Source organism: Geotrypetes seraphini, chromosome 2 (assembly GCF_902459505.1).
Source record: "Geotrypetes seraphini chromosome 2, aGeoSer1.1, whole genome shotgun sequence".
NCBI classification, from domain to species: domain Eukaryota; kingdom Metazoa; phylum Chordata; class Amphibia; order Gymnophiona; family Dermophiidae; genus Geotrypetes; species Geotrypetes seraphini.
The window spans coordinates 251,068,966-251,090,806 of record NC_047085.1 but is presented as its reverse complement, the minus strand read 5'-3'; the positions used below and the strand labels follow the sequence as shown (position 1 = coordinate 251,090,806).

The 21,841-nt window shown below is 41.4% G+C and overlaps 1 protein-coding gene across 1 annotated transcript in view; it reads left to right on the top strand.

Annotated features, from left to right (window-relative positions):
• The window catches only part of LOC117353425 (cytochrome P450 2D15-like), an 83,352-nt gene that overhangs the window by 31,229 nt on the left and 30,282 nt on the right, over positions 1–21,841 (top strand). Inside the window, exon 5 of the mRNA XM_033929343.1 lies at positions 3,975–4,148. Coding sequence (XP_033785234.1) covers positions 3,975–4,148 — 174 coding nt within the window. The remainder of the gene's footprint in view (positions 1–3,974; positions 4,149–21,841) is intronic.

Sequence of the window (21,841 nt, the reverse complement as noted above, 5' to 3'; positions counted from 1 at the left end):
CTGTGTTCCCGAAGTGCAGGAATATTGTGTGAGATAGGCAGTTAGACCTCTCAGGTTACACAGTGAAGGTAGTCACTTGGAATGTGGGAGGCACTGACTCACCTATCAAACACTCGAAGATACTGCAGCGAAATAAGGTGGATGTTTCAATGCTGCAAGAGATGCATTTGGATGGTAAAGAACATGGAAAACTTAAGTGTTGGTGGGTGGAAAAATGTGTAGCTGCAGATGCAGTAGAGAAGAAAAGAGGTGTGGCTATCATGTTTGGAAAAGGGGTGATAGAAAACAGTAAGAGATTGGAAGTCGATAAGAGTGGGAGGTATGTTATTTGCCAAGGGGTAGTGGGTCGGAAAGAAATTATATTTTCTAGCATATATTGCCCCAATACTTACAATAGTGGCTTTTATAAAATGCTGACTACTCTCCTGTTGAAATATCATCCACATCTGTTGGTATTAGGGGTGATTTTAATGTAGTTTGGGATCCACAAATGGGCTCCTCGGGGCAGTCTGGGTATGGCAGAATTAAGGGTGCCCAAGGAATCCAGAACCTAAGTAAATTGGTAGATTTGGTGGATGTACGGAGAGTGCTGCATGCAGGAGAGAGGGACTACACATACCTTTCTTGAGCCTATAGTACACAGTTGCAATTAGATTATCTCCTAGTGTCGAGATATTATTCAAGTTTCAAGTTTATTTAAAATTTCTTATGCCACCCAATCAACCTTCTAGACTGAAATAGGGTCCATAGCGATATTTGACCATGCATGAGTGTGGTTGAATGGAGATGAATGGGCAGTGAGAGAGAGAGAGCTAGGAGAGGGGTCCTCCCACTATTGTATTATAAGGATATTAAATTTAAAGAGAAATTAAGTGCAAATTGGAAGGAATATGTGAATAATGATAGTCAACACCAGTGTTGTTCTGGGAAATCGTCAAGGCAATAATGCGTGGGGAAATTATCCGTTTTTGTAGCCATGCCCATAAAATGAGAAATGCATTCCCTCTAATACCTCTCATAGGGAGAACTTTACTCAGACTTTGCCAGGAGCAGGGCACCATGATCCTCATAGCACTTCACTGGCCACATCAATCTTGGTTCCCACTCCTTCTAGAGCTCTTGCCCCAGGAACCATGCCATTTGCAGCCATTCCCAATGCTACTGACACAGAATGACAGCTCTTTCCTTTATCTGAACCCTTGCTCATTAGCACTAACGGCATGGTTTCACCGAGCAAGTACATGCCATCACTCTCTCCACTGCTGTCTCTGCTGTCATTCAAGTGTCCAGAAAACCCTCCACTCAACAATATTATTGCTTCAAATAGGCCAGATTCTGTGCTTGGTGTGTACTTTATTCTCTTAAACCCTTTCACATGTCCACTCCCATCCATTGTGGACTACCTTTTTCATCTCTCTCTAATTCAGGTCTAATGACCAACTTGGTTTGAGAACATCTCAGTGCCATCATTACGTTTCACATTCCCTTGGACAAGAGACCTCTGTTCAGCCCTTGGCATCCAGGTTCATGAAAGGGCTTTGCCACCTATCAAGCCTCCACTTGTGGCCTGGAATCTTAACGTGGTACTATCTGCTATTAATGAAGTCTCGTTTAGAGCCACTCACAACTTGCCTTCTCAAACATCTTACTTGGAAAGTTGTTTTCTTCATAGCCCTCACGTCTGTCTACTGGGTAAGTAAGCTTCAAGTAGTTGTATCAGATCTACTTTATATAAGATTCTACCACAACAGAGTAGTCCTTCGAACTCATGCAAAATTCCATGCTAAAGTTGTCTCAGAATTCCATCTCAACCAGTCCATAGTTCTGCCTGTGTTCTTACTGAAACCACATTTTCAGCCAGATGAAGAAGCTCTTCATACCTTAGACTGCAAACATGCTCTAGCATACTACCTGAACTAGACTAAACCTCATAGAAGCTCCTCCTAGCTTTTCCTGGCTTTTGACCCTAACAGACTTGGGGTCCCTGTTACCAAGAGAACCATCTCTACTTGGCTGGTGAGCTGTATCTCCTTTGCATATATTCAGGCAAGGCTGTGTAACAGCCCACAATGTCCGATCTACAGCTGCCTCCATAACTCATTTCTGTTCTGCATCTATTGAGGACATCTGTAAAGCAGCTACTTGGTCCTTGATACATACCGTCACCTCACACTACTGTTTAGAGCAGGGGTGTCCAACCTTTTGGCTTCCCTGGGCCGCGTAGGCTGAAAAAAAAAATTTCTGGGGCTCCACAAACGTGCAAATGCTGCAGCAAGACAGAGGAGGGAGCTGGCAAGACAGTAAACACCCGGGGGCAGCAGAGCAAAACACTGCATCGCCCTCGACCGGGGCTGCACAAAATACTTCACGGGGCCGCAGGTTGGACACCCCTGGTTTAGAGCAAAACTCCAGAAGAGACAGTCGGTTTGGGCAAGCAGTTCTGCAACATTTGTTTACTTCCTGAGCGCCAACTTTCCCTCCATCCCCCTTGGGTTTCACCAGTCTCATGTTTTATATCTCTATTATTTTCTCTAGAGTCATGATCCTGGCAGCTTGGGAATCCCATATGTAAGAATGTAATGCCTGCTTGTCCTTGGAGAAAACAGTTACTTACCTGTAGCAAATGTTCTCCAAGACCAGCAGGCATATGTTCTTATAACTCGCTACCTCCCCTAGTTGGCTTCTTAGCTTTATTACTGAAATAACCTGATGTTGAGTGGGGAAGGCACATGCGCAGTATGAGCACTGTCTTAAAAAGTTAGTGACGTTGCACTTCATAGTGTCCATACTGGGTTCCATGGATGACGTCACCTCACATGTGAGAATATATGCCTGCCTGCTGTCCTCGGAGAAAACCTGCTACAGGTAAGTAACTTTGCTATCTGTACCCTTCTCCTCCTCCACTAACTCCAGACTCCATTCCTTCCATCTTGCTGCTCCATATGCCTAGAATGGACTTCCTGAGCTGATATATCATACTCTGGCTCTGGCTCTATTCAAATTCAGGCTGACTTCTTTGAGACTACACTTCTCCCTCCATATTAGCTGTGATAGGGATTAACAGAACCGCAAATACAGAAAAACCGCAAATAACTTTTTCATATGTTATTCGCTGTTTTCTATTAAAAACCATCGTGAATATGGTGAAACTGTGAATAACATAGTGGGAGACCTGGCCTGTTCCTGAAGGAGAGGCAAAACATGGTGAAGAAAGTGCTGGGAATCGGAGCGATTTTCTCTATAAGCACTTGGAATCAGCGCTTTCTCTAAGCAAGTTGATGTAATTTGAGGGGAAGAGCCAGCAAGCTAAAAAATGTGAATAATGGAAACCGCGATTGCTGAAACCGCGAATACGGAAGGAGAAGTGTACTTTTAACTCTTAAGCCCCTATTCACTACCCATATTATTTTAATGATTCTGATAATAAATGGACCTCCCTAGTCCCTTATTTGTCCTGTTTGCCTGTCTTGAATAGACTGTAAGTTCTATCAAGCAGGAGTTGTACCTTACTTGTTTCTGTACAGCATTGTGTACACAGTTATAGTAGTATTAGTAGATAAGCATACATGCCAGTGATTACATTTAAATGTTGTCCTTACAGTTGAATATCAGACCCAGACTATTTACTATCATTTAATCTGACTAATACTAATAGGGTGTAATAGTCAGCCCAAGGTGGTAGGCGGTTAGTAAGCCGCTTCTAGCAAAAGACTGACCCAACCCAAGATATTCAATGCTGGAGCATGCTGGGTGTGTGCCCGGCTTGAAAGTTAACTCGGTCTTTTTGCTGTTCAAACTTTATGATATTTGCTTAGCCAGCTGGTGGACTGAATATCGCTACTAACCAGTTAAGTACTGGCACTGCCCAAATACTGCCTCCAGATCACCCTTAACCTACCTAGTTAGGGAATGGCTATTAAGTGGGAATATTGCATGACTTAACTCATTTGCCTGTTTTTCTTTTTTTGTCCTAGATGCTAAATGCAGTGCCCTCATTGATGCACTTACCTGGGCCACATCAGAAGATATTAGAAATCCCAAAACAGATTATGAGATGCCTGAAGGAGATTGCTGATGAGCATAAGGAGAGTTGGGATCCTGCCCACAACAGGGACTTCATTGATGCTTTCCTGGGGGAAATTGAGAAGGTAAAGGACCGATATCACATCCTCTGAACAGGGAAGAGTGTGAGTACTTTCTTCCATGTGAGAAGGCCATTAATTGCTCCAACGCATTGAAACTGAGCCCAGATTATCTAGACCCACAGTAGCTTGTGGAAGGTATTTTCAACCAGCATTTCATATTTTCTAAGAATGACTGGGTCATTGTAAATAATGTATTTGGAATTTTAGCTGAAAAGATTCAGTTATAATAAATTGGTTACAATTATTACATTGAGTGCAGAGAAGCTTTGTTTCTGCTAGAAAAAAATCTGGAGTCAGAGGTGTAGCTGGGGTGGGGGGAATGCAAGGGGAACAACCGCTCTTCCAAACAGATTTTGAATAAGGATGCTTCTGGACCCACTTCCTTCGCAGGTCTCTTTTTCTTTCCCTCTCTTCTGCTCATCCTCTTACAAAATTTCAAGTTTATGAAGTATTCTATCTTGTCCATTGGAGGAACATTCAGTTGGCTTACAATCTAGGTAGGGAAGGGAGAAGGTGGATTATTGAAAGTTAAGACATAGGCAAGATAGTTTAGGGCTAGGGGTAGAACTACAATATAAGACAGGATAGTGGGTGTGGTAGAACAAAGGGATGTCTTGGTGTCTTTCGTCACTCACCAGTGAATTCTACTTAGGTGGAGAAACAAGAGGGCTATCCATAAGCATCCTTAAAGAGAAAAATTTTGAGGTCAATTTTAAATTTTTCAAGGGATGTTTGATTACGAACAGTTGTTGGAAGTGAGTTCCAAAGTATTGGACCATGAACTGAGAGGATGGAATGTCTAACATAGAAACATGATGGCAGATAAAGGACAAATGGCCCATCTAGTCTGCCCATCCGCAGTAACCATTATCTCTTTCTCTCTCCGAGAGATCCCACGTGTCTATCCCAGGCCCTTTTGAATTCAAAGTCTCTCTCTCCACCACCTCTTCCAGGACACTATTCCCTTTCTGTAAAAAAGTATTTCGCTACTTAACTTCATCCTATGCACTCTCATTGCAGTTTCCTTTCAAATTAAAGAAACTCGACTTGTGCGCATTTACATTACGTAGGTATTTAAACATCTCTATCATATCTCCCCTCACCCGCATTTCCTCCAAAGTATACAGATTGAGATCTTTAAGTCTGTCTCCATACGCCTTATGATGAAGACCACATACCATTTTAGTAGCCTTTTTATATCTTTTTGAAGGTGCGGCCTCCAAAATTGTACACAATATTCTAAATGAGGTCTCGCCAAAGTCTTTTACAGGGACATCAATACCTCTTTTTTCCTACTGGCAATACCTCTTCCTATGCAACCTAGCATCCTTATAGCTTTCGCCATCACCTTTCAACCTGTTTGGCCTTAGAATCATACCCAAGCCCGCTTTTCTGTCGTGCATATAAGCTCTTCACTCCCTAATCTGTACCGTTCCCTCGGGTTTTTGCATCCCAAATGTGTGCTTGCGGCTCCATAACGGAGTGCCCGAAGCATGTCAAATCGGCTGCAGTTCAGCATATCTCAAGCTGTCAGGGTAGGAAACTGAGTGAAAGAAGCCACCCAACTTAAGGCACATAGTTCATCCTCTCCACCTCTCATCTAGTCTCTTGTTCTCAAATATTATGCTGGTTGCAGGCTGTGAGGCAGGAGACATACCAAAGTTGTTACTGTGGTAGAATTGGTAAGGTCCCAGAATCTGCTCCTGATAGGAGAAGGCAGGCTGAAGAAAAAGGAAGATGGATTGAGACAAATTAAGAGTTGATTGATGAGTTTTAGGCTATCTTTTACAAAGGTGCACTAAATCCATGCATGCGCTAACTACTACGTTTTAACCTTTAGCCCACGTGTGCATGTTATCCTATGCATGCGTTAGTTAACGCATGCGTGGATTTAGCGCACCTTTGTAAAAAAAAAAAAAAAAAAAACTCACCAATTGACTGTTTTCTCTGAAAATCTTCTATAAGTACACCCTTCTGGAGGAAACATGTTAGTATTCTGAAAATTTAGATAATTCATCACAAGGGCAAAGAAAGGTTGCAGTACATCATTCTCACCTATTCTTTCTGTTTTGGGATTTGAGCTTTGTCCAGATGCAAGCTGTGCTGTGCTGAACCCAGTTTGAACAGACCTGCTCTGGCAAAAATAAACAGAAGCCTTGGGAGAATATGTCACACCACAGTCTCAGAATAACAGCTACAATGAACAGAAGCAAAAAAAAAAAAAAACACTTCCTTTTTTATTATAAGGATACCTAACAATTAGGACTCTTAAAAGATTTACCTTTAGCTCTATGATGAAAAGCACTGCTGTGGGTTTCACATATTCATGTAACTTGCATATCCTTTTTGCTGTCACCAAAGTTTCAAACAGCATGGGGGGTTTTTTTCAGCCAAGACTCCTGGAACCAAATTTTATTATCACATTCTCAGACCTGCTAATGACTCTGTGGAATGGAGAGAATTGTGGCAGATATCAGGGGAAGAAAAAGTTAATGGAGAATCATCATAAGCAGAATGGGAGTCCAAAAGAACAAATCGGTTCTGCCTGAGCTTTTATCTAATAAAGACAGCTAAGTAGCTAGCAATATATCATTCTCACCTAGATGTCTTTCTGGAAAGATGAAAAAGGTTAGACAAACATCAAAATTGCAAATTACTATAGCTGATAATGGTCCTATGAAGTGGAGAGTTGTGGCAGATATAGGAAAGAAAAGGTTAAAAGATAATTAAGAAAGGTAAGGTCTCAGAAATCAGCATAAGTAATAACACAGAATAGGAGTCATAAAAGAGAAAACACTGCTCTGATGGACCTTCTTATACTAAGGATGCCTAAGTAGTGTCTGACATCATAGGCACCGTTTGGACTTCCCACCAGAAAACTTTCAAATCTGATTGGGCGTGCTTTAGGTGTGGTTTGGGCAAGCACACCTATACTGACTTTTAACCAATTCCTTCACTTCTCAAAGCTTTTACTAGAAGCCATTTGTCTTCTGCTTAGTCTGTTACCAAATTCTAAACAAAGTTCCCTCTATAGCTCTATGCCTTAAGGCGCTGCTTTTTATCTTCCATACGTCAGGGGTTCAAGTCTTGAGTGCGGTTAGCAAATATTTGATATTCATTTTTCTACCAGAAAACCTTCAAACTCTTTGGCCATTCTTTTGCTTAAACATATTTGAATTGATCTTTAAAATGATTTGCAGCAATTCTCAGATGTCTAAAGCAGCCTGTTCTCTCTCATCCTAAACCCCTTCCCCCACCTCAACACACACTCCTCAAGCATGAAACCACAACCAGCCAAGCTGAATATACCAACAGGAATGTCTCTAGGGTACATCTCAAAAACGTGTACCTTCCTTCAATATCTGTCCAAGCCCTCTGAAGTTTTAGTAAACTCTTCCATCTGTTGCCCTGTGCAGATATTGCATAGAAGGAAATCCATTCCTACCACAATGGCTTGTAGCAGAGAGAAGATGTATGTATCTGATGCACCTGTGCCTGCAAACTGCAGAATGCTGAAAAACAGCAAAGTCCACCACTTATGAGAGCTGTTAGAATGCTGTTAAAATGAGTGAAGGTGAGGGTGGGATTTGAACCAGGGAACTTCAGAAGATGGACAAGGTGCAATAACCTGGTAAGCCACAAATGGCATCTTTCTGTCAGAAGAGAAGTTTCCTCCCATGACAGCTTAGGATGTCCTAGCCATGGGAAGGCGAAAATAAGTGTGCCTGGAAAGAGAAATGTGCTGATAAAAACAGCAAAGTCCACCATCTAGACCCTCTTATGACAGCTAATAGGAAGCTATTTTTTTTTGTTTTTTTTTGTTTTTTTTTAATTTCTTTATTGATATTTTGAACTTGACAATGTATACATTTGAAAAATCGAAAAAAAACTATATGAAAATACACTATTAACATCAGAAATATTACAATAAAAATTTTAAATCCCTTCTTAACCTATAACAGTAATGATATTATATTATACTCATCAATATTATAGAATATTATGAAATTTATTCCTCTAAATAAATAATACACCCCCCCCACCCACCCTGGATGTGCAAAGGAATCTAACATAAAGAAAAAGGAATCACTTTAATTATAATGTGACAAAATTAGTTAATGGACCCCAAATCCCCTTAAAGGATTTAACAAACCCTAAAAGCTCTGCCATAATCTTTTCATATTTATATGTTGCACATACAGTTGCCCACCAAAAACTAAAATTAATCCTATCATGATTTTTCCAATTAGATGTGATCATTTGAACCCCTATTCCTGATAAGATCATGAAAAGGCGACTATTACTTCTATCCAAAGTGGGTTTATCATGCAGAATCGTTCCAAAAATTTTGCTTCATATGTCAAAGGAATAGAGGATTGAAGAATATTATTAATTTGCCCCCAAATCGACTTCCAAAAGCCAAGTATCAATGGACTAAAAAATAAAAGATGATCCAAAGTCCCAATATCAATATGACAATGCCAACATCTATTAGATTTAGAACTATCTACTTTATTCAACCGAACTGGAGTCCAAAAAATTCTATGTAATAAAAACAACCATGTTTGTCTCATAGATGCTGACATTGTACATCTTAATCTCCAAGTCCAGATTCGTGGCCAACGAGAAACAGAAATATGCTGTTTTAACTCGATACTCCAAATATCTCTAAGACTATTTTTTGGTTTTTTATTTAAAAATCCAGAAATCAATTTATACCACTGGGCAGCCTGATGTCCTATTAAATCTGTTTGGTAGCAAAGGATTTGCAAGCTAAAATAAGTTTTCAAATTTTTCCATTCAGGGAACCCCATTTGAATAGCCTGCTTCAACTGCAAGCACCTATATTGTTGAGTGTTTGAAATACCAAATGAATGCTGCAGTTGTGAAAACTCAAGCAGATTACCATTAGAAATAAGATCATCTAATGTCCTAATATTTGCCTGCATCCAATTCTTCCAAGCGATTCCAGCACCGCCTATTTGAATCTTGGAGTTTAACCATAAGGACTGTAAAGTAGATTTCATTATTGGTACCTCTGTTAATTTATCAATAAATTTAATAGTTTTCCAAGTATCCAATAAAATTATATTGTCCTTAGCATATTTATGAAATCTGATACTTAATACATGTGGAAGTCAAATTCCGTTCCAAATATAACCAATCTGGTTGATGATAATAAGCTCAGGGAGGATCCAATACATACCTTGACGCAATATATAGGCTTGATGGTACCTATAAAAGTTTGGAAAATTTACCCCACCCTCCACAATTGATTTTTGCAACGATACTAAAGCAATTCTTGGTTTTTTCCCAAGCCAAACAAATTTTGTCAAAATATTATTTAATTTTTTGTAAAAGGACTCTTGAAAATAAACTGGTAACATACTCATTTGGTAACAAACTATAGGCAAAATCATCATCTTTACTGTTTGCACTCTCCCCCACCAAGAAATATGCAAAGGATTCCATTGCTCACACAATTCTGTAACTTTTAGTAATAAGGATTTTTCATTTACCTTCATTGTTTCTTCCAATGTACTTTTTATCCAAATTCCTAAATATTTTATTCCATCTTTCTTCCAACTAAACTGAAACGAATCAAATAAGCCTTTTATACAATGTACATTTAGTGGAAGAATTTCTGATTTATTCCAATTTATTTTATAACCTGAAAATTTTCCAAATATATTAATCAAATCCAATAAATGTGGAATGGTTGACTCCGGATTTCTCAAATGAATCAAAATATCATCTGCATAAGCAGAAATTTTATATTCCCGACCTGCATAAGGAATACCTTCTATCTCCTTTGATTGTTGAATAGCTAAAAGTAGAGGTTCCAAAACAATATCAAATAACAAAGGAGATAATGGACAACCCTGTCTAACTCCCCTTTCTAAAAAGAACCTTTCTGAAAAAGTATTATTTATATATAATCTAGCAGATGGGGAGCTATACAGGGATTGAATCATTTGTATAAATCGAGAACCAATACCAAACCAATCCATTGCTTGATACATAAAAGTCCATTCTACCCGATCAAATGCTTTCTCTGCATCTAAAGAAACAGAGAAAGCCGGATCTTTCATATCCTTTGTTAAATGTAAAATATGAAAAGCTAATCTGGTGTTATTTGAAGAATATCTTTGAGCAACAAAACCTGTTTGATGCATACCAATAAGGGAGAGCCTTATTCAAACGCAAAGCCAATATTTTAGCTAACAATTTCCCATCAACATTAATCAAAGAAATAGGCCTATAGTTTGAAACCAACATGGGATCTCTGTTTGGCTTAGGCAAAACTATTGTTAAAGCTTCTGCCATAGTACCTGAAATACAACCTTTATTTAGTTGAAACTGATATAATTTGAAAAGATGGGGTAACAAAATAGTTTGAAAAGAGTTAAAAAATTCTACCGTATATCCATCACTTCCTGGAGCGGATCCAACTCTAAGGGACTTTAAAGCCCTCTGAATTTCTTTTTGTGTTATAGGTGCTTCGAGATTTTCTTTCATATGATCAGGAACTTTAGGCCCATTAATCAACTTTAAAAATTCAAAACCATCTTTCTCTTTATTAAAATAATGCTCAGAAGAATACAAGCTTTCATAAAATTTCAAAAATTGTTGTAAAATATTTTTAATTTGAGAATGAATTATTCATTATCATCTGAAATAGCCATTATATTAGCTTTCCTTTTTTTTGCTTTTAAATAGTTAGCTAGTAATCTTCCCGCCTTATTTGAGGTTCCATAATACAATGCCTTATAGGACACAAACTCCTTTCTAGCCAATTGTGATGATATCTCATTGTATCTAAATTTTACTTTTAGCAAATTCTGATAAATACTTTGTTCCCATTTTTCCTTTAATTTAATTTCCAATTCTCTAATATTTTGTTCTAAAATTTAAAAAATCTTTATTTAGTTTTTTTCTAACATATGCTGAGTACGAAATTATGTGTCCTCTCAAGGTAGCTTTAAAGGCATCCCATAAAATTTCCTGAGACATTTCTTCTGATTCATTAAACTGAAAAAATTCACTTATTTTTAACTTAAATTTTTCTATAAAATTGGAATCTGCTAGCAATGTATTATTAAACCTCCAAACAGGTCTATTATTTTCTTGTTCATCTATCTCAAAATCAATCCAAATACCCCCATGATAAGAACATAAGAACATAAGCAGTGCCTCCGCCGGGTCAGACCATTGGTCCATCCTGCCCGGCAGTCCGCTCCCACGGCGGCCCAAACAGGTCACGACCTGTCTGAATCACCAGAAGGGGCTCCCTTGCCACCTTGGTTTCTCATTGAAGTCCTATCTTCCCATCGTAGTCCTAACCCTCCGGTCTTGCACATGCACGACCTGTTGGGTTTCTATACTTATTACCTGGTTAGCTTTCTATACCTGTGTTACATCCCAGCACCTCTCTCAGTATCCCACGATCCCCCTATCCCTCAGGAATCCGTCCAATCCCTGTACCGTACTCTGCCTGATCACTTCCTCCGGTAGCGCATTCCAAGTGTCCACGACCCTTTGGGTGAAAAAAAAACTTCCTTGCATTTGTTTTGAACCTATCTCCCTTCAGTTTCTCCGAATGCCCCCTCGTACTTGTTGTCCCCTTCAGTCTGAAGAATCTGTCCCTATCCACCCTCTCTATGCCCCTCATGATCTTGAAGGTCTCTATCATATCTCCCCTGAGCCTCCTTTTTTCCAGAGAGAAGAGCCCCAGCCTATCCAACCTCTCGGCGTATGGGCAATGTTCCAGCCCTTTTACCAGTTTCGTTGCTCTCCTTTGGACTCTCTCAAGTACCGCCATGTCCTTCTTGAGGTGTGGCGACCAATACTGAACGCAGTATTCCAGATGTGGACGCACCATCGCTCGATACAATGGCATGATGACTTCCCGCGTCCTGGTTGTTATGCCCCTCTTTATGATGCCCAGCATCCTGTTGGCTTTTTTCGAGGCTGCTGCACACTGTGCAGATGGCTTCAGTGATGCATCCACCAGCACACCCAAGTCTCTCTCAAGTCTGCTGTCTCCCAACAATGCCCCCCCCCCCCAATTTGTAGTTGAACAACGGGTTCTTTTTCCCTATATGCATGACCTTGTATTTTTCCACGTTAAAGCGCATTTGCCATTTGTTTGCCCAGTCTTCCAGCTTGTCCAGGTCCCTTTGCAGGTCCTCACACTCCTCCCTGGACCTAACTCTACCGCATAGTTTGGTATCATCTGCAAATTTTATAACCTCGCACTTTGCCTCCTTTTCCAGGTCATTGATAAATATGTTGAAGAGTAACGGCCCCAGCATCGATCCCTGTGGCACACCGCTCGTGACTCCCCACCAGTCAGAATATTGGCCCTTCACTCCGACCCTCTGCAGTCTACCCGACAACCAGTGCTTGATCCATCTATGCACATCCCCTCCCACCCCGTGGTTCCACAGCTTCCTAAGCAGCCTTTCATGTGGCACCTTGTCGAAAGCCTTTTGAAAATCGAGGTAAATGATGTCTATGGGTTCCCCATTGTCCACCCGACTGCTTATTCCCTCAAAGAAGTACAGAAGGTTCGTTAGGCACGACCTTCCCTTACAGAATCCGTGATGGCTTGTTCTCAGTAGGCCATTCCTCTCGATGTGCTCGCAAATGCCGTCCTTGATCATAGCTTCCACCATCTTCCCTATAATTGAAGTCAGGCTCACCGGCCTGTAGTTCCCGGTGTCACCCCTCGATCCCTTCTTGAAGATAGGTGTGACATTCGCCAATTTCCAGTCCTCTGGTACCTCACCAGTTTTCAAGGATAGGTTGCAAACATGCTGGATTGTGCCCGCTATTTCTTATCTTAGTTCCTTCAGAACCCTTGGGTGGATCCCGTCCGGGCCTGGTGATTTACCGCATTTTAACCTGTCTATCTGTTTGAGGACATCCTCCTTACTTACCTCTATGTGCTCCAATTTTTCGGCCTGTTCCCCACTCATGAGCTCCTCTGAGTCCGGTATATTAGATGTGTCTTCGCTCGTGAAAACCGACGAGAAGAACGTGTTCAACCTCTCAGCTACCTCTTTATCCTCCTTAATCACTCCCTTCCTATCCCCATCGTCCAACGGCCCCACCTCCTCTCTCGCTGGTCGCTTCCCCTTTATGTAACTGAAGAATGCCTTGAAGTTTTTCGCCTCCCTGGCCAGCCCCTCTTCGTATTCCCCTTTCGCTTTTCTAACCTCTTGGTGGCATTCCTTTTGGCATTTCCTGTGCGCCTGGTGATTTTCCTCCGTTGGGTCCTTTTTCCATCTCCGGAAGGATACTTTTTTGTCATTTATTGCCCTCTTTACTTCAGTTGACATCCAAACCGGGTCCTTTGATCGCTTGTTCTTGCAGCCTTTCCTGAAACTGGGGACGTACATTCTTTGTGCTTCCTGCAGGGTGTCCCTGAATAGGGTCCAGGCGCTTCCCACAGTCTCCATCCTAAAGATGTTTCTGAGCTTCCTCCCCACCATTTCCCTCATAGCAACATAGTTCCCTTTCTTGAAGTTGAGCGCAGTTGTTGCGGTCCTCCTTACTATGGGTGTCCCCCTTTCTAATGTGAATCTGATCGAGTTGTGATCACTGTTGCCTAGTGGTCCTCCCACTTCTACCCCTCTTGCAGGCCCCCCTAATCCGTTTAGGATGAGGTCAAGAGTAGCACCCCCTCGCGTCGGTTCTTTGACTAGTTGCTCCATGAAGCAGTCCCTCACAGCTTCTACAAATCCTGTTTCCCTAGTGCAGTTGGAGTGACCCGTACTCCAGTCTATTCCCGGGTAGTTGAAGTCCCCCATCACTGTTACACTTCCAGTCCTGCATTCCTGTCTCAATTCCGCTTCCAAGTCGTGTCCGACTCCTTCTGGCGTACCAGGTGGGCGATAGTACAGCCCCAGTTTTATGCCTGCACCCTTGTTCCCCGGCAATTTGACCCATAGCGATTCCAGCCCCTCTGCCTTCGTTGCCATATCCATCCCGACCGAGTGGATAGAGTCCTTTATATATAGTGCTATGCCTCCCCCCTTCTTTTGGGTCCTGTCCCTCCTGTAGAGCTTGTACCCCGGCAGCGCCACATCCCATTGATTTTCCTCTGTCCACCAGGTTTCTGCAATTCCAATTATATCTAGGTCCTCCCCCTTGGCCACGACTTCTAGTTCACCCATCTTGGCCATGAGGCTTCTTGCATTTGCGTATAAGCACCGCAGGTCCCGTAGGTCCCGTCGTTTTTCCTCCACCTCTGCATTTACCTGGGCCGCCTGCCCTTGGATTTCGGGCAGTTCTCCCGTTCCCTGTGCTTCTGCTTTGCCCTCAGCCTTTACCCTCTTAGCTTTCAGCTTCCCCACATTCCCGCCACCCCACTTCCCCGCTTTTCCTCTGAGTTTTCTAGCCCTACCGGCCCCCTCCTGGGCTATCATCCCTTGAGCCTCTGTTTGATCCCCCTCGCCTTGTGGTACCTCTATATTGCCCTCAGCTTTCGCCCTCGTGCCACCCAGTCCCCCTGTGTCTCCATGCCCCTTAGTCTTCTCCCAGCAAGCTCCCTTTACCTGATGTTTCCCTCACTGTTTGATCATAAGATCCTCCGGTCCCTCTGCTTCCTCCCTGCAGTCAGCCCGTTCAGCATCTGTTCTGGATACTGTTGTCCGAAGCGTCAACATCAGATCAGCTGTCGGCTTTCCCCCTCTCCTCAGTTTAAAGCCCTCTCGATCTCCTTCCTCACATTGGCTGCCAGTAGTCTAGTTCCCGCTGTGCTCAGGTGCAGGCCTTCCCGCCGGTAGAGCTTGCTCTTTCCCCAGAAGGACGTCCAGTTCCTCACAAAGTGGAAGCCCTCCTCCTGGCACCATCTCCTCAACCATGCATTCACAGCCTGGAGGTCTGCCTGCCTCTTTGCATCTGCTCTCGGTACAGGCAGGATCTCCGAGAATGCTATCCTCCGTGTGCTCCGCTTCAGCTTTCGTCCCAGGACCCTGAACTGGTCAGTCAGTGTGGCCATGCTGAAGTTCCTCCGGCTCACATCATTCGTTCCGACGTGGATTATTACCGCAGTCTCCTCTGTCTCTGCTCCGTCCAGGATCCTCTCAATCCTATCAGTGATGTCTCGTGTCTTGGCCCCTGGGAGACAAGTCACTAGCCGGTCCTCCCTTCCTCCAGCTACGTGACTGTCTACCTCTCTCAAGATCGAGTCTCCCACCACAATAGCAGACTTCCCTTTCCTCAGCAACCTCCTCTGCCTCAGGTCTGTGTCCTTGGTGTAGTGCGGTGTCTCTCCCTCGGGGTCCCGGTGAGTCGCGGTCTCCTCCTCTTGCGTGGTTCCTCCGCTAGGTCCTTCCCCGGTGTCGCCTTGTGGATCCTGGGTCTCATCTGCCGACATCTGTCTGTGCAGCTGCTGGTCCCGTTCCTCCACCTTCCTATAGGCCTCCTCGATGAATCTCTCGAGGTCTCTCACCTGGTCCACAATGGGGCCTGCTCCGTCTGTGTTCTGGGTTGACCAGCTCGTCTCCTCTGTGGTGCGTAGTCCCTCCAGTTCCTGGACCCTGACCCTCAATCTGCCGACCTCCATCCTCAGGCTTTCCAGTTCCTGACACCGACTGCATATGTACTCCCGCCTTCCCAAGGGGAGGTAGTCGTACATATTGCACTCTGTGCAGTATACCGGAAAGTACCTCTGGGATCCTGGGTCCTCCATCGCTCTCGTAAAGTGCTGGTGTGCTCCTGCTGATTGGAGCCTGTTATTTTGTTAGCTTCAGAATCCAACTGTCGTCACTGCAGGCGCTTCACAAAGGCGCGCCGAACGGCTGAGCGCCATTGGCGCTGTGCTCTTTTAAATGTTCCCTTTCGGTCAGGGAGGGGGCAGAGCAGGGCTCCCACGCTGCCTCTCTTCGGGAACAATCTGGATACGCTGTCTCCCGCTGTCTCCCGCTGATCTAAAAGTATAATTGAATCTATATTCGCCTTCTTAACCTTCTGTACTAAATTATCTGAAACGAAAAAATAATCAATTCTAGAAAATGATTTGTGAACATGGGAATAAAATGAAAATTCCTGATCATTGAAATGAAAAATCCTCCAAATATATTTTAAACCACAAGAATTTATCAAATTATCTAATCCTAAAGATTTTAAAATTTTACTAGGCTTTTTATCTAAAATAGGGTCCATTACTGCATTAAAGTCCCCTGCCAAAATTAAATTGGAGGAAGATGATGGTAAAATTATTTGTTGAAGGTTTTTAAAAAACTCAGATTGATTCAAATTAGGTGCATAGATATTGAACAGTATCAAGGTATCTTTCCCTGAGCTCATTTTTACTTGGACCCATCTTCCGAAAGGATCCATAGATAACATAGTAAAAGTAGCCATACATTTTTTATGTATCAAGATAGCCACACCAGCTTTTTTGCCTACAGCAGGGGCAAAAAAACACTGTTTAATCCAACCCCCTTCCAGCTTACTTGATTCTAATGCAGATAAATGAGTTTCTTGCAGGAAATAAATATCTGCCCCCTGTCTTTTAAGAAAAGATAAGGCTTTCTTTTTCTTTATAGGGTGATTGAGTCCATTAACATTCAACGAATACATTTTAAAATACATTTATATTTATATTTATTTTAAGGAACCAAAGAAAATGACCTGAAAAGATTTTAATTCTTATATATAAATTATCCCAATTACACATCCAATTACCCTCCCTTAAAACCCCTATATACCCTCCCACACCCATCCCCCATAACAAATATAAGTGAATGACAGCACACATAAAGACCAGGAAATCGAAACAAATCCCCAACCAGCAAACTATCAATTCATACTATAATAAAATCTTAAAATAATGAATTAAATTAAAATCATTACTTAAAATTACCATAAAATGAAATCTTGAAAATAATAAATTATATTATATAACTAATATCATTTTTCATTATAGACATTAAAACTTATTATATAAAATTTCCAACTTATCCAAACAAAACAAAATTCACAAAAATTAATAAATACCAAATATAAAAACTAAATGAATAAATAAATTAATGTTTATGATTAATAGATACCCAATAAAATATTAAAATATGAAATATTGAAATATGAAATGTTAAAATTAATATATTAAATTATATAATTTATATTATCTAAAATTAGAGACAGTAGAAATTATTATATAAAATTATCATCCTATTCAACCAAAACATGTAACAAATTTAGAAAAATTAATAAATAAAAATGAAGACTAAATGATTAAATAAAATGATTATTACTAGATATCCAGAATATAAATGAACATTAAAATAATAAAAATTCCAAATCTTCCCAACCTTTAAAATTCATATCCATTCATTCCCTCATTATAAATTTTATAATAAAATAAAAACCTAAAATCAGCAAACAAAGAACATATAAGAATAAATATATATAAATACTAAATACTTGTCACACTAGAAGAAAATCATATCTAAAGATAAAAGTAATCCATTTCTCAACTTATAAAAGATTCAAATCATCTTTACTAAACACTAATGTTACAGCTAGAGGATAAAAAAAATAAAATAAAAATAAAACTCATATCTCTATATTATTTATGTTATTATAGAAGTATCTGCCATAATATTAAAAAAGATATATAAATTATAATTAATAAATATTAAAATGAGCGAAGGTGGGATTTGAACCGGGGTACTTGAGAAAATAGACAAGGCGCATTAACCTGGTGAGCCACAAATGCTTTCTTTGTGGTGATTGTGATATGATAGATAATCAGATGATACACAGGCATGTCAGTCAACTATGATATGAAAGGGCAGTGAGATCCACTTGAGTAGAAGCTGATGTAGTTCTATGGGTTAAAGTCCTGTGATGTCATACAGAGGTTGTAAGTTCAACACCCAGCGCATCTTTTAATTGTGGCATACTACCTTGAAGGTGCAGCTTAATGATCTCACAATGAGGCCAGCTTTGTGAAGCTGAAGAGCTCCATTTTGGAATGAGGGAAAATGCATGTTAAGGTCTGTGTCTGGTTTTTCTCTTTTTTTAAGCGCTGAGAAATGAAGTAATGTGTGCAATAATGATATGTTTTTCATGTTCTTTCTTTGCTCTCAAGAAAAAGCTGTTTGCAGCACTGTTTTTTGAGAAAAAAGGAGGTTCTATTTAAGCAGGAAAGCCAAAGGTGGTGTAATGAATAAATCATATTACTGTTTGGGCAGAAAAGTACTATGTTATGCGTGCAATATGTTTATATTGATGTGCTCTATTGACATGGTAGCTTATTAAATCTATTAGGAGGGAGAAAGAAGAAAAAACCCAATATTCAAACTCACTATAGGAAATATCATTGCGGAAGTGGAAAACACGTCTAACTTGCGTCTATAGGAAGTCTCCCGCTACGAAAGCTGAAACTGCATTGAAATGAAGCAAAAACTACACTTAGACCAGCTTTTCCTTCGCTTACATTTTAAACGCGGTCTGCCACCTAAGTAGCGTCTATGTGGTGCCTATCCTTAACCACTCCCACTTACGCCCACGTCTACAAACTTAAATGCGTGTTTTAACTAAACTCACGTCTATCTCGCGTCTATGTTCTGAGAACGTCTATCTGACACCTACCTCCATCTAAGTCCCAATTAACGCTTGTTAAGACCCTTAAATGGCTCAATATCCACTTAAATCAGACATCTAAACCATGCCTAAAGATAGGCGCAGTTTACAGAATCTAGGCCTAAGTGCAGTATGACCCCATCCAGTGTGGGTTCCATTACCAATTGCTAGAACAGTTCTCCTTGTAGAGAATCCAGAATCTCCCTACTTCTAGAAGACCCTGCAATAGGGATACCCCAATCAACATTCGGCATGTTAAAATCATCTATTAGCAAGACTTCCCCTTTTTTAGATATATTCTGAATGTCTACTATTAAATCTCTATCTACTTCTTCCGTCTGTGAAGGAGGTCTGTATATCGCACCAATGTAAATATATTCACCATTCCCTCTTTCCAAATTGATCCACAGTGCCTCTTCCTTGCCCTGCAGATCCTGCAATTGTGTGGCTTTAATTTGATCTTTAATATATAACACTACTCCTCCTCCTTTTCTTCCTACCCTGTCTGTCCTGAACAGATTATAGCCCGGTATAACTACATCCTAGTCATGGTTCTCTGTGAACCATGTCTCTGTGATCATCACTATATCCAACTCCTCTTCTTCCATCACAGCTTCTAGATCCAGAATCTTGTTTCCGATACTTCGAGCATTAGTATAAACTGCTTTCCAGACTTTGCCCCCTTTTCCCATCCGTGTAGAAGTAGTAAGTGAATTACTTACCTGAGGGCTTATACTCACCCGGGAGCTTTGATCACCCTGCCCCATCGCTTCTAGTTTAAAGCCCTCTTTAGTAGATTAGCCAGTCTGCTAGCAAAGATACTTCTTCCCTTCTTTGATAGATGCACACCATCCCTGCTCAGCAGCCCTTGGAAGATCATCCCATGGTCTAGGAAGCTAAAACGCTCTTGATGACACCATCCACGTAGCCAAGCATTCATCTCCAGGATGTGTGCTTCTCTGCCCTGGCCTTTACCCTTGATAGGGAGGATGGATGAGAATACCACCTGCGCACCTGACTGCTTCACCTTCTCTCCCAGAGCCACAAAGTCACTTCTGACACTTTCGCAGGGGTACCTGACAGTATTGTTAGTGCCAATGTTTTTGTACTACTTCATGATATGTGGGAATTACTAACGAGTTCTGGATGATGAATCTGAGGGATCTTAATGGTGTATATAGTATAAGAAGATGTGCAATGTAGGCAGGTTCTCCTGAAGCAAGTACTTTGAAAACTAGTAATAATGTCTTGTACATGATGTGATGTGTGACAGGAAGCCAATGGGTTTCTTTCAAAAGAGGAGTGATGTCATATTTCTGGGCTGGTGTGCACAGGTTTGATTTTAGCATTTTTTCAAGAGGAGCTTGAAAGAGGCCTGGTAGTTGGCTCCCTCAAAGTACAGATAGCAGGTACTTTGTGCTTCAGACCTTAGACTAATAAAAGGACATTGGCCTTCACCCAGATGTGTCCAGATTTTTGAAGGGAGCATTACGTCTGCATCCTCTAGTATATCAACCTTTTCCAAAGTAGAGTTTTAATCTCGTTCTGCAGGCTCTCACTAGAGCCTTGTATGAGCCTTTGGAGAAGATGTCAATGATGAACCTGACAGTTAAAGCAGTGGTTTTAGTGGCAGTCACATCAGCATGATGGGTGTCTGAATTGCAGGCTTTATCCTGCTGAGGACTTTTTCTCAGATTTTCAGAGACTGGGGTATTACCACATACAGTCCCCTCTTTCTTGCTGAAAGTAGTCTTGTGTTTTCACATCAATCAAGAAGTATAGGTACCTGCTTTCATGCTCTTGGGTCCAAGAAGAGTGACAAAGTTCTGAAATTGCTGGATGTTCGCAGAGTGTTGCTTCGATATCTAAAAGTGACGAATGAGTTTCGCTTGTTGGATTATGTCTTTATGCTGGCGGTTACTAGCCGCTGAGGCCGGCCAGCTTCAAAAGTGACCATTTTGTATGGATTCGTATGGTCATTTCTTCAACTTATATTGGAAGCAGGAAAACAACTTCCTGTGTCCTTAAAGGCACATTCCACCAGGAGCATAGCATCTTCCTTGGCGGAGTCTAGAGCAGTTCCCCCTGAAGAAAATTGTAGAGAGGCCACATGGTCCTCCCTCTATACTTTCACAAAGTTTTAGGATGGATATAGTGGCTAAATTGGATACCGCGTTTGGATCTTCAGGACTTTCAGCAGGCTCATCTGTCCCACAGGTTCAAGATTGGTGTTCCTATTGCACTAAAAGGGAAGATTAGGTACTTACCTTGATAATCTTTCTAGTAGATAGGAACATCAGTCTTTAAGCATATCCTGTCAGATGTTCATTAGCCTGCTTACTGTCTCAGACATGTCAGTATTTCCAGATATCCAGGATAGGGGAGACCACTTCTGTTTTGAAGAAACAAGGGGGTATCTTTCAGAACTCCAAGACTGCTAGTTCAGGTTGTACCCAGGTAGGTGGCTTGTTCGTTCCACCTCATTATGTTTATACATAGTTCATGATTATTATGTGTTAAATGTTGTGAACAGATTTGTTTCTCAGGGAGAGTCCCCATACCCCTTCCCTATTATGCTTTCTCTAGGACTGACCATCTGCTTTGATACAAACTGAGGAATTACAGGACAGCTCAGAATGATGGGATGGGAAGCAGAAAAATGTAAATAAGGCTCTCTACACAGATCTCATGATCAGAGGTACTCTGTAATGCTAGGAGACTTCAACATGCCAGATGCAGATTGGGACACACTCTCCGCGACTACGGGTAGCACCAGAAGAATATTAAACTCCATAAAGGGCGCACGTCTCAAGCAATTGGTATTGGAACCCACCAGGGACAAGGCGTTACTAGACCTGGTTCTCACCAACGGAGATAGCGTCACGGAAGTCTCAGTAGGAGAAACACTGGCCTCCAGCGACCATAATATGGTTTGGCTCAACCTCAAGAAAGGATTCCCGAAAACAAACACAGCAACAAGGGTTCTCAACTTTAGAGGCACAGACTTCAACCGCATGGGAGAGTTCGTCCATGAGGAGCTACATAAACAAGCAAAAACTGATAATGTGGAGGATATGTGGTTGACTCTGAAGTCC